We start from the raw sequence: 13349 nt of genomic DNA, 5'->3' as shown, positions 1-13349 counted from the left end.
TCTTTAATAAGGTTAGGAATGTAGAGAAATATATGCCTCGAAGTGCCTGTGAGACATTTGGATATTCGCAACCATTTATTAAAGCTAGTTTTGTATGAATAAAGGTTCTGAGCTATTAGTTAATTTTCAATCATTTCTAAATATTATTTTTAAGAAGTTGAAAATTGGCTAGTCTCAAGTTTTACTTTAAAATAGCGAAAAATATTACCAAAAATACAAAAACAACCCACTAAAGTCTAAAGCATGTATAGCTCATGACATTGAACATTTTATCATGTGGCGACTTTCCGGCAAGTGAGGTTAAGATAGACATTTACATAGAATAGTTATTTCAGAGCTTTATTTTTTAAATCATTTTGTTTTAATTTTGGCTTTGATTTTAAATTTTCTTTCACTTGCTTATCTTAAAATAGAAATGTTTGATGTTTTTCCCAGAAATTATGAAGAGATATGGCACAGACTATTCGAAGCATACTTTTTGAGAAAAGTGTGGTTACACAGTTACCCATTCTGTCAAAATTTGTCACTTGCCAGGAATTCATTGCTAATATTCATCTGTAGATAAATAACAAAGAAGATTGATTCAGTGCAACATAAAGGGTTTACTGCTTCGCCTCCCTGCCCCAAAATGTGTTACAGTGCAAATGTGGTATATTTGCGTGTGATATCTATTCATAGGTTGAGTGATACAAAGCAATCATCTGATCTGGTTACTTCGCATTCTAGGGGCGTGATTGTGTTTTGCCTCTTCATGTTGGTTATCCTTAAGGTAATAGAAGGGAATATAATTTATTAAACTTATCAGAAAAAAATAAAATTTAAAAGAAAAAGTTAGCATCTAGTGCTACTGTGTCCCACAGGTTCTTCTACATTGGCCCACACTACCTCCACTGGTGAGTTAGAGGAGCATAACAGGACTTCCACTGGTGCTTTTGCTGTTGCTAGCACATCTGCAGATGTTACTGTATCCAGTGTTACAGCTGTCACCATCCATAGACTTTCCGTGGAACAGCGAGTGCAAGTTACGAATCTCAGAAATTCAGGTCTGGACCCCAACACGTCCAAGGATGGGCTCTCTCCTCATCAAGCAGATACACAAAGTACAAGGAGAAGACCAAGAAATGCTGAACAGATAGAAAGAACTAAAGAGCTTGCAGTTGTTACTCATAGAGGTATTGGATGTTATTTTACTTGTGCCCATTTAGTTATAGCAAAAGCTATATTTTCGTAATGATTCCAAGTAGAGAATGAGCTGAAAGAGAGCCAAACTGTAGGAAGCAAAAGAAAAACTTTAAAGTAGCTGAAAAATACAGATAGTAATAGCCAAAACCTGAATCATTTGAAAGCACACACAAAAAAAAAAAGTGAAATGCAAATATTGGGTGGGAGTGGGGGTAAAAGTAGAAAGAAAAGAATGCATAAAAGAGATCATAAAAACAAGTACTAAATATCTATTGCATATTACATGCCAGTTATGATGTTGAGTTAATTTGAAATAAAATAGCCAGCTTCTATTAATAAGTGTGCATATTGACACATTGGTTATTTATCCTTTGTAGCAATTTTCAGCATTTGCATGAAATTTTTATGTTACACAGATGCTATTGAACAATTAAGAAAATAGATAATTTGGACACAATGGAAGCATTCTATCTGGTGATTATTTTATGAAGTTTTCTCTTCTACATCTAAATTACCTATTGCCTGAGCTATATGATTGTACTGAGATTTCTCATTTTGAAAAGGTAACAGCTATTCATTGAGATTATGGATCAAAATTTAAATATCCATTAACTTTCTAATTTCTATAGTAAAAAGGCCAAATCATATGTTGCTAATTTTCCAGTTAATTAATGTTGTAAGCCTACCTTTTACAAAGTTAGGAAGTGTAGCAAGTGTATTTTTCTGTTTCTTGGTAGCAAGTTTCATTGAGCAGTTCATGAGAAAAAATCAGTGTAGTGTCAAAAATAAAGGGACTTACTTCACTTATATTGATATATGCTTTGGTGGAAATACTAATTAATTGAACATGTTTCAAGTACAAAATACCTACTCCAACTCTATTTCCAACTCATCATCATGTGTTTTCCAAAATGGTTATGTTTTATGTAGTGCGGTTAGGAATGGTTTATACAGAGCACGATATAAGTGATGGAAAGCATTCTGGCTCAGTGTACATGAAGGAGAAACACAAAGACATCTTTATTTAAGTTGGTTGAAAATCATACAGAAATAGATCAGAAATTCATTTCCATCAAAATTCATACTGACAGTATTTTAGTTTTCTTTACTAACCATCTTAAAATGAATTCTAAACATATAGTAGTCTCCTTTAAAGAATTAAATCAATATCACCTTGCTTCTCTATTCACTTTCATACCATATTTCCACTGCTAAGAATATAGGAGTAATTATAAATTGATGATTTGCTTAATCAAGTATACACTCTTTCTTAGTAGCAGGAAATTTAAAAGTGTAAATGTTATTCTATTAAAGAAAACTTCCCTTCAGTTTTTTCACTCTCTTTGGAAAACTGCATGAGCTAACACTGACAACTCTGTAATCCATTGAATAAAAGACAGATAATTCTCAAACATAAGTTTATTATATAAATCAAGTAATAATACAAATACTGCTGGAGTCAAAGTTTACCACCAAGTGATCTGAGAAACTCTGGGGTTATAAATTAATATTTTATAGAACTAGGAAAAATAATTCATTTTGAAAAGAGAATAAACAGTAGAGTAAATAAATAATACTATTCAATATTATTGAATAAAAAATTGATTTAAAAATTACTCAATTTAGGGATGCCTGGGTGGTTCAGTTGGTTAGACAACTGCTTTCGGCTCAAGTCATGATCCCGGAGTCCCGGGATCGAGTCCCGCATCAGGCTCCCAGCTCCACGGGGAGTCTGCTTCTCCCTCTGACCTTCTCCTCGCTCATGCTCTCTCTAACTCTCTCTCAAATAAATCAATAAAATCTTTAAAAAAAAATTACTCAATTTAAAATTTTGAACCACATATAAATAAATTTAATTAAGCGTATTACTTCCTTGATAAATTCTAAGTCAGTACTCAAGTTTTCTCAATTGTCATAGTCTTCTCACTCTATTTTAGAGCTAATACATGTTTCATCCTTTTGCATATTCTTTCTAAAATAGTGTTTTTGGATATAATAGCCATTTGGTTGTGCCATCTACTTTTGAAGTAAATATTTCTTAGTTATTTATGTTTAAATTATATGTATGGAAAACGTTCTAAATGGTATATTATTTTTTCAGTGACTTAAATTATTATACTTTCATCAAATTTCTATATGAATTAGACTTAGTCCTTCTGACTCTTCTTCAGTAATCTGCTGTTTCAGTGATTTCAGATACCTAGTTATTACATTTGAGGCACAAATTTTTAACATTTTGAATTAAAAACTTTAGGTCAATGTTAGAAATAAAAGAGGTATATCATCCCTATGTCTATTAATGCTTTTGAAAACACTCAATATTTAGCTATATTTTCAGACACAATATAGACTTTGAAAACTTGACTGTTAACAGGGCCAAATTTCTAAATTGGAATCAGCTGACATCAAAGCAGTATTCTTTATAAAAATAATTCCAGCTCACCAGACATACCTGGAATGTCTACTGAGTACCAGGATGTGTTCTAGAAAATAAAGATAACAGATGACCCCCCTCCTTCAAGAGATTGAGATAGAGTGGAAGAAACAGAGAAATTAATCTGGTGGTACAAGAAAAATTTTGTAAAGCTCATCACTGATTAGATACTCAAAGAGTTACAGGGTATATGCTGACAGTGAGTCATTTAATTGACATAGTGAATGAGTCAGTAAACATAATGCAAAACTAATTTCTTAGTTTTTTTCTAGGTATTTTAAAGAACACAAATCAGTTTTTGTTCTTCTATTCCAAGGTCCACAATGTAGGCAGAATTGTCTTTAAAACCTGGACCATATACACAATAGAATATTATTACTCACACATCAGAAAGGATGAATACCCAACTTGTGCATCAACATGGATGGAAGTGGATTAGATTATGCTAAGTGAAATAAGTCAAGCAGTCATTTATCATATAGTCAATTATCATATGGTTTTACTTGACATAATTGACATATGATATGACATATGATAATTGACATAAGTCAATTATCAGTTGACATAAGTCAATAATGATATGACATAATTGACATGATATGACATAAGATAATTGACATAAGTTAATTATCATATCATAAGTCAATTGACACAAGTCAATTATCATATGGTTTTACTTCTTTGTGGAACATAAGGAAGAGCATGGAGGCTATTAGGAGAAGGAAGGGAAAAAACCGTGAGAGACTATGGACTCTAGGAAACAAACTGAAGGTTTGAGAGCAGGGCGGTTGGAGGGATGGGTTAGCTCAGTGATGGGTATTAAGGAGGACACGTATTGCATGGTGTACTAGGTGTTACATGCAAATAATGAATCACGGAACACTGCCTCAAAAACTAATTATGTACTGTATGGTGACTAACATAATATAATATAAAAATAAATAAATAAAACCTGATCACATCACACCACTGCATTAAAGCTTCCAATGGCTTCTCCATGATCTTAGGAATAAAGCCAAGATTTGGTGATGACGCACAAGAAATTCCATGATCTGGCTTTTGTCCGTATCTCCAAATTCATCCTGCAGGACTCTCATAGTTACTCTATTTTTTTTGGCCAAACAGAAATTCTTTTAATTGTCCAAACATAGCGTGTTCTTTTCTACTTGAAGCCGCTTTTATGAACTATTCTTTCCATCCTTTCAATCATATCATTCTAATTCCTTTTTGAAATTTTAGTTTAAATTATCAACTTCAGAAAAGTTAGTTTTCTCTCTTTTAACTCACCATTGTACTCTGTACTTCTCCTGCATTTGTAATCACTAGCCCTATGGCTTGACCTATAAAATTTTCCTCTCTGAGGAAGGGAGTGCGTAGTCTGGCTCATGCTGTATTCCCAGGGCTTAGAACAGCTTCTGAACCATAGACATATTTAAATAATATTTGTTAAACTAATGGATTTATATTTATAATATGACCACTAAAACTTTCACTTAAATTTCTTAGAAGTCTTAAAATTATAATTTTCAATATATTCAAATATCTATATATTTCAGTATTTTAATTCATAAAAAGCATCTTATTCTCATGAACCCACAATAGTATATTGCTTTTATATATTACCACTTCAAAATTCACAACATAAAACTAGATATAAGTGACTTGCTTATAATCCTTATCCATTTATAAAATCGAAGGATATTTATAGTTAAACCCAAGAAAACTATAAAGTTGATAAATTTCATATGAATAAATATTAATGTTATGCAATGAATATTATTTTGCTGAAAGTCATTACCATTTAAAGCATATATGTGATAGAGATTGTGATAGCCTAGTTTCCTTTGAGGTGTTCAAGTCCATGCTATTTTATGCTATATGATAATTTAATTTTTCATAATTTTTCTTTAGTCACACTACAATTTCATTTTTTAAAGATTTTATTTATTTATTTGACAGAGGTTGCAAGTAGGCATAGAGGCAGGCAGAGAGAGAGAGGGAATGTAATTTCGTTTTTATTTTGTGATATCTTGTTTTTTTTTTAAGATTTTATTTATTTATTTGACAGAGAGAGATATCACAAGTAGGCAAAGAGGCAGGTAGAGAGAGAGGAGAAAGCAGGCTCCCTGCCAAGCAGAGGACCTGATGCGGGCCTTGATCTCAGGACCCTGAGATCATGGCCTGAGCAGAAGGCAGAGGCTTAACCCACTGAGCCACCCAGATGCCCCTTGTGATATCTTTTGATCATTACTAGTTTCCAATTTATTCTCAATAATTTGAGGCAATTAAAGTACTTACAGTTTACATCAGTATCACTATAAACTCAAAGGAGACATGGACACAGAAATTGCACATAGTATTTGGTACTTGTACTTGTGTGTTGTGGACTCAATCTATGTATTAACTTACTATAAATCAGCATAGCTAGATACTTTATTAATAATAGACACACCATTAATGAATAAGTAGGAAAAAACTTGAATGTTTATCAAAGATATCTCCAATTCTCTATAGAATACTCTTCCAATTAATTTTCCTACTATACTATAGTTAAAACATCAGTTAATTTGGGATGCCTGGGTGGCTCAGTTGGTTGAGCATCTGCTTTTGGCTCAGGTCATGGGATTGAGTTCCGTATCAGGCTCTTTGCTCAGCGAGGAGCCTGCTTCTCCTTCTGCCTGCTGCTCCCCCTGTTTGTGCTCACTCCTAATCTCTCTCTCTCTCTCACACACAAGTAAATAAATAATCAGTTAACTCAATTTCAATAATCTTCTTAAAATATTTTTTCACTTTCTACTTATTCAGTAAAAGGAAACCATTTCCAATTTTCTCTATTAAAAAAAATTTCAACATTGAAATAAAAAGTAAGAAAGAATACTAAAAAACAGTGTTGTTTTAGATCTTCTTTAAACTGTGTACTAGCACACACCACAGTTTCCTGTGGTCATAACATCCAATAGTCCCAGCTTTTATTGACTGGATTTTAGTCCACTTATGCTACCTATTATGTGTGAGACCCTGTGCAGGTTACACGAACTATCAGAGCTCTATTTCCATATCTGTAAAATAGTGTCATTGTATTACAGTAGGGTTTCTGTGAGGGTTAAACATGGTATTAAATGGAAGTGCTAAAAAATGTTAGGTATTTTTTCCCCAGTGGAAAGTTAAAACCAAATTGCCCAGCATTGCTAGTTAGTTCTGGTTTGAGAGGTTTGAGAACTAGAGGTTTGGGAACTAGGTTTGAGAACTAGACTGAGTCTGTATTTGCCCCTTGTTAGCTCTCTGGTCTTGAGCAATTACTTCAACTCTAAAAGCTCAACTTCTTAGTAATGGAGAAAACCTGCGTCATAGTTAGCTGTGTGGAAAAATACAGCGCAGTTGTTTTCTTGTTTTCAGCAAATACTAATTACTGTTACTTGTATTATTATTCATCAAATATGTTTTAACTCTTGCTGTGTGCATGACATTGTACTGGAGAGGAGAGGTATAAAAATGAAGAATGCAAGCTATGCCATCAGGAGGTCTGTATAATTTATTAAAAAAATAGTAATTAAAAAATCATTGTGAGAAACACTACCCAGAACAGTATTTTTGAAATGCTGTTGAAGAAAGGAAAGTGACTAAATACTTCTGAATGTAATAAGTTGAGGAAGGCTGTATAGAAGATATTAGAACTAGTTTTTGAAATAGGAATCAAAGTTTCAAACTAGTAAATTGTGTTTATCACAAGATGCATTGAAAATGGTTTGACTAGATACTTGTGCTGAATAAAAATATGAGGAGTGTATACCAAAATAAACACAAGAAGTGTTCAACTATATTGATAGGAGTTTACATTTATATAAATAATCTATAAACAATTGATATTTTTAGTTTGCAAAATGTCCAGATGTCTAAAATTAGATGATCTAATAATATATAGTAATATTTAAATTTCACCCAAATACTTTTACCTTAACAATAGGTTCTTTTGAAATTAATTATTAATATTTACTTAAAACACCTTTTTCAATAATCCCTAAACCCTATAGTTCAGTATAGTTCAGCCCTAAGATATTTAGGCTCAATTAAGATAACAGGACCTATGTAATAACATAATTAAAACATTACAAGTAGAGTGTTCCTGTACTTCTAGAATTATATACTTGAGAATTATCTAGAATATTTCAGATTCATCTAATACAACATCGTTATTGTGTAAAGAAAATTGTGGCCCGGCAGAGAATGTAATGAAAAGCTAGTTTATATTGCTAGATCATTCTTTCTTTCATTTATCCAGGATTTATAAGGGCCTAATATATTCGAAGCCTTGTATTAGATGTTATTAATGTTAAAGTAATATAGATGAGTGGCACAATGGTGTTTCTTTCTCAGGAAGTTTATAGTCATGCCATTTAAAAAATAATCATTAAGATGTGTTTCTCCACATAATTTAGTTTAACATTTTTTGTATTATGAAATATATCTTTTTTTTTCAATATGTAGACAAGTTCTGTTAGCTGTTAATGAGTAGCATTGTTAGCTGCTGTTTTCAAGTATAAAATGTGGATATATTCTTCTGAAGAGTTCCTATACATCGATATATAATTATAAACTCTCTTTTATTGCTTGTCCTAGTAGCATATTAACTTAGATGATTATAACATGTTGCAGAGTCAAATGTGTTATGAGCATTTTGTAGCCATAGTTGCTGTTTATTTTTATTTATTTATTTATTTTTAAAGATTTTATTTATTTATCAGAGAGAGAGAGGGAGAGAGAGCAAGCACAGGCAGACAGAATGGCAGGCAGAGGCAGAGGGAGAAGCAGGCTCCCTGCCGAGCAAGGAGCCCCATGTGGAACTCGATCCCAGAATGCTGGGATCATGACCCGAGCCGAAGGCAGCTGCTTAACCAACTGAGCCACCCAGGCATCCCAATTTATTTTTTATTTATTTGCAGCATAACAGTATTCATTATTTTTGCACCACACCCAGTGCTCCATGCAAACCGTGCCCTATCTAATACCCACCACCTGGTACCCCAACCTCCCACCCCTGACATAGTGTAGTCAGTTTTTCCATAGTAGTCAATTTTTCCATAGTATGTTTAATAGTATTTTTAATCATATCAATAGGATCAAACAGAGCTTCAGTTTGATTTACTAATAGGAAATTACATTTAACTAAAATTGAATATGAGGTAGACTTCCCCCTTCTTTATAATAGCAACCTAAAAGGAAACCTCTTTTAATCATTAGTTTTTTACTAGAACTCTTTTTATTTTTTTTTTCACCTTTAAGATAAGAGTGGTTAATTCAGCATAAAACTTCATTTTAGCTCAGCAGTTTTAATCTAAAAAAAGCATTATTTTTTTTCATTTTTGTCATTAGCAATATTTTCTTCAAGTTAGCTCATCTTAGCACTTACATTGCTTAACAGAAAAGAGAAAACACTATCAGACAAGCTGAAATTTCTAGTTTAATTCAGATATCAAATTCTGATACATAACAACTTTGTTCAAAAAAACCCTGTAATATGACAAAAACTTTATTGTATTGAAGTGATAGATTTTGGGTGTCTACTATAGGCCTTCCACTAATAGGTTATCTGGCTACATGTGAAATTTTAAGTATTTTCAACAGCTTGTAAGCAACTAATACTGTTTGCAAAAATTCTATTAATAGTTTTATAGAGTATACACTTGTAAATCTAGAACATATTCTCTTTTTCAATCTTCAAAAGCAATAGCACAATAGAGAAGTTAATTTATGCATGATTACTTAGATATTTATGGATATTGATATTTGGCCATCAAATATTAAGGTTTTTATTGAACATATTATCTGTTTGCTAAGCATGTGATGAATTCCAAAGAAGTAGAATATGGTCTTTATTTTTAAAGGAAAATTGGTAGGGATAAAACTACAGAGAAAAATTATCTGTCACATCTAAGAAAAAGAATTGCTACAGAATCAATACGATATGTGAGTGGGGATGAGTTATAGCTATCTTCAAATGTGTGATGTGTTATTATTTATAAGAGAGATCAAAGGTGTTTGGCCATAGGTTGTAGAACTTTTATGGAACCACGGGGAGATAAAAAGTATTATAAAGAAAACTTCTAACATCAAGTTTTGTTCAAATACAGATTTTGTGTTTCAGGAATCAGTAAATTCCCAAATCACTAATAAGATATTCAAGCATAGCTTGATGGACAAATTAGATATTTAGAAAGCATTTAAGCATCAAAGAGTTTATCAGTAATATGATTGTTACTGCCCCTTCTAATCCCAAGTGTCTATAAATCTATCCAGATATATATTAATTAAATGTATTTACCATCATCTTCTATTTCTTCTTGATGTTTGAATTGATGTGATCTTATTGTTATGGTTATCCCATTGTAATAGCCAATGTTAAAACAGTCATAGACGTGGCCAGCACTAATATCAAGGAAGTTGAAGATTGGCTCTCTCCTTATTTTCATAGATGAGAACTCAGCCAAATAAATACTTCTTTTGGATATCAGTGCCTACCTATATACCTTAAATTCTAAAAACTCTCCATCTGAGGATCTAATTCTAGCCTTTTAAGTTAGTGTCTAAGATGACAAAGTTGCTTTCTTCAGGATCTCCTTTTCATTTTTGTTTTCTTTCCTCTTCTTCCTTCCTTCCTTTTTTGACTTTCTGGATTTTTCCCCTTCATCTCTTTTTCTCAGTCTGTTTCTTTTCTCAGTTATTTTCTTTCACAGTCTTGGTTCCTCTCTGCCTCCCTCTTTCCTCCCTCCTTACCTTCCTTCCTTCTTCAACAAATATTTACTGAGTTACTTACACACCAGACTCTTCCAGTTCTTGAGTAAGTGACATTGAACAAAAATGAGTAGACCCTGCTTCATTGAGTTTATATTCAATTGAGGAGAAAAAGACAATATGCAAATAAACAAAAAACAACCATGGTAGCAGGGATCGTGCAGGAAATTAAAACAGGCTGTGATATGTATGGGTGACTACCTTAGTTTAGAGAGCAGGAAAGGCTTCTTTGAGGAGGTAAAAGTTAAAGTGAGACCTGAACATCATGGAAGAAGACAGCCATGTTAAGATCACAGGAGAAAGCTTATCACATAGAGAAAACAACAGGCTAGAAGGAGTTTGAATTTTGCTTGAGAAAAAGGCCAGTGTGCTGGAGTTCCGTGGCCACGGAGGAGAGGGGTGGAGATGAGGTGGGAAACTGGTGGAAACCACAGATCATATAGGTTCTTAGGCTGAGGTAAAGAGTTTTATTTTAATCTAAATGAGGCAGAAGCCACTGGTGGTCTTTAGCAGAGAAGTGATATTATCTAATATAACTTTCTTTTTTGTTTAAAGATTTTATTTATTCATTTGACAGAGATGACAGGTAGGCAGAGAGGCAGGCAGAGAGAGAGGGAGAAGCAGGCTCCCCGCTGAGCAGAGAGCCTGAATGCAGGGCTTGATCCCAGGATCCCAAGATCATGACCTGAGCCAAAGGCAGAGGCTTTAACCCACCTAGCCACCCAGGCGACCCCTAATAAAACTTTCTTTAAGATGTTATTTCAACAGGAAATTAAATTAAAAATTTGAATAGGAGCAGACAGACAAATTAGTAATGTATACAGAGGTGGAAATAATAGTTGATAGAGACTGGGAGTCCAAGTCTTAGACTGTGCTTCTCAATCTTCAATGTGAATATAAATCACCTGGCAGTCTTGTTCAAATGCAGATTGTGATTTGGTGGAATTGGGTGGGATCTGGGGTTCTGCACTTCTAACAAGACTACAGGTTATGTTGATACACTGAATAGCAAGAATTTACGTGAGGATATTGTCATGGGGAAAGAGCATTACTTGTCAGATACTACCTGCTCTCTCTCTACTCTCCAAGAGATCTTGTTCTTCACTTGAAATATTCCCAATGCTGATAAACTATCTCATAAGTTATAGTAAAAGTTATATTTTAATTCTGTAGGAATTACTCTAGTGGTGAGAAATTCATGAGTAGAGGGGATATTTTAGGGTGATGGATTTCTTGGGTCAATTTTAATGACAATAGTTCTGTCAACTCCTAAAAATGACAAAGCTAATTATATTAGTTATGATTTCACTGGGAAGATCAATGAATGTATGGATAACTGTTGAAAGCATTTCCACATCAAATTTTAATTAATCTATTAACTTTTATGCTAAAATCTATAACTTGAAAGGATTTTTAAAAAATGTATTATCAAATAACAGAAAGAAAAAATACGAAGATTAGTTTCCCTTTACTTACTATGTTTCAAATCTCTGGAGAGTTAATTTATAGATGAAGCAAAACAGTGAAAAGAAGGATACAAAATTTGATTATCAAATCAAATATTTTCATGATTGAATAATTAACCATTATATTCTGTTTAATAGAAATGGCAAGTTGCATTTGCCTGCTTGAATTCCCAGGTCTTTCTTTATGAGACTAAGTGATGTATTGATTTTCATGATGCATAACATAAGTAATAACAGAATAATTTATAACTTTTTGAAAATTATCTGGTTACATACGATTCTTGTAAGATATTTTTATTATATTAATTATTGATTTTTTATGGAAAAACTTTGATATTGGTCAAATAGATATATATTTAATAGATAGGGAATTATTAACATTTAGATGAGCGTACTACATATAAATATTGACTACTGCATGCTTTATCAATATCTTGTCATTTTTTTGTTTTGTTTTTTTCATTGTTCTCTTGACTTTTTCCTAATTATATTATGTGGTGGAAAACTGTGTTCAGTGTCAATATTTGTAGCAATTTAAAAATCCATGTCTAGAAATGTACCGATTTATTATTTAAATACATAATTATTTATTGATTATCATCCTCACTTTCTATTCCATTACCACATTTCATCACATCTGTAAAATTGTCAAAACTATGCTATTCATACCAGTGAATATATTTTTATATTTCTAATTCTTTTATATTTTGTTGAATAAGTTGCTCTTAAGGGAGAAGGAAGAGAAAAAATAAAATGTTAGAATTTACTTGATAATAGGTTTATGTATTTTAAAAAAGTATTAGATAAAAATACCCTGAATGCCTGAGGACCTTTATGACAATATTAAGCAACAAAAACATTTTTTTCACAACTGAGAAATTTGCAAGTAACTATTTTAACATTTTAATCCAATACTACCCCTCAAGCCATGCTTTTGAGTTATTCCTTTGCAAGGATTTTAAGAACTACTGATGACCCCGTGTTTCTGTTTTCCTTTGAGTAGATTTTAGAAAGCATATATCTTTTCATATTAATTGGAACTATCATCTCAAGAATGATGGTCTTCATAAATGCTATTTTTTTTCAGATTTTCAACCCCATCATTACACTTTTTAGTAATTGTTAATCATATATCTTAGTAGCTTATTCCTTATATTAACATGCCATTTTTTATTTTTATAGAATGGGCAAACAGAGGAAGAAAATATATACTACATTAAAAAGGAAAGTTTAAAGATTGGAGATGAAAATGGTTTTATGTGTCATTGATTTCCCCTGATGGTTACCAGAGCTCATTATCTTACCTGTGAATGATGGTCACAGTAAATGTGATGCTTGTCACTTTTAAATCTTTTCCCTTGTTAAAATATTTTGAAGGGGCTAGACTTTCTATTTGTGCTCAAAGTTGGTGCCAAAGTGGACTCCTCTGCTTTTTGGAGTATGAAAGAATGGTCCTATGTTAGAGACATTTTTAACTT

At 32.4% G+C, this 13349-nt stretch overlaps 1 protein-coding gene across 1 annotated transcript in view; it reads left to right on the top strand.

The window, feature by feature from the left end:
- Window positions 1-13349, top strand: part of CSMD3 (CUB and Sushi multiple domains 3) — a 1237422-nt gene that overhangs the window by 494780 nt on the left and 729293 nt on the right. The window contains exon 7 of the mRNA XM_004743466.3: window positions 861-1172. Within this exon, the coding sequence (XP_004743523.2) occupies window positions 861-1172 (312 nt within the window). The remainder of the gene's footprint in view (window positions 1-860; window positions 1173-13349) is intronic.

The sequence above is a fragment of the Mustela putorius genome, unplaced genomic scaffold (genome assembly GCF_011764305.1).
Source record: "Mustela putorius furo isolate JIRA1106 unplaced genomic scaffold, ASM1176430v1.1 tig00000228_pilon_pilon_pilon, whole genome shotgun sequence".
Classification (NCBI taxonomy): Eukaryota; Metazoa; Chordata; class Mammalia; order Carnivora; family Mustelidae; genus Mustela; species Mustela putorius.
The sequence above is the reverse complement of the archived record's forward strand: the minus strand, read 5'-3'. Positions and strand labels throughout refer to the sequence as shown.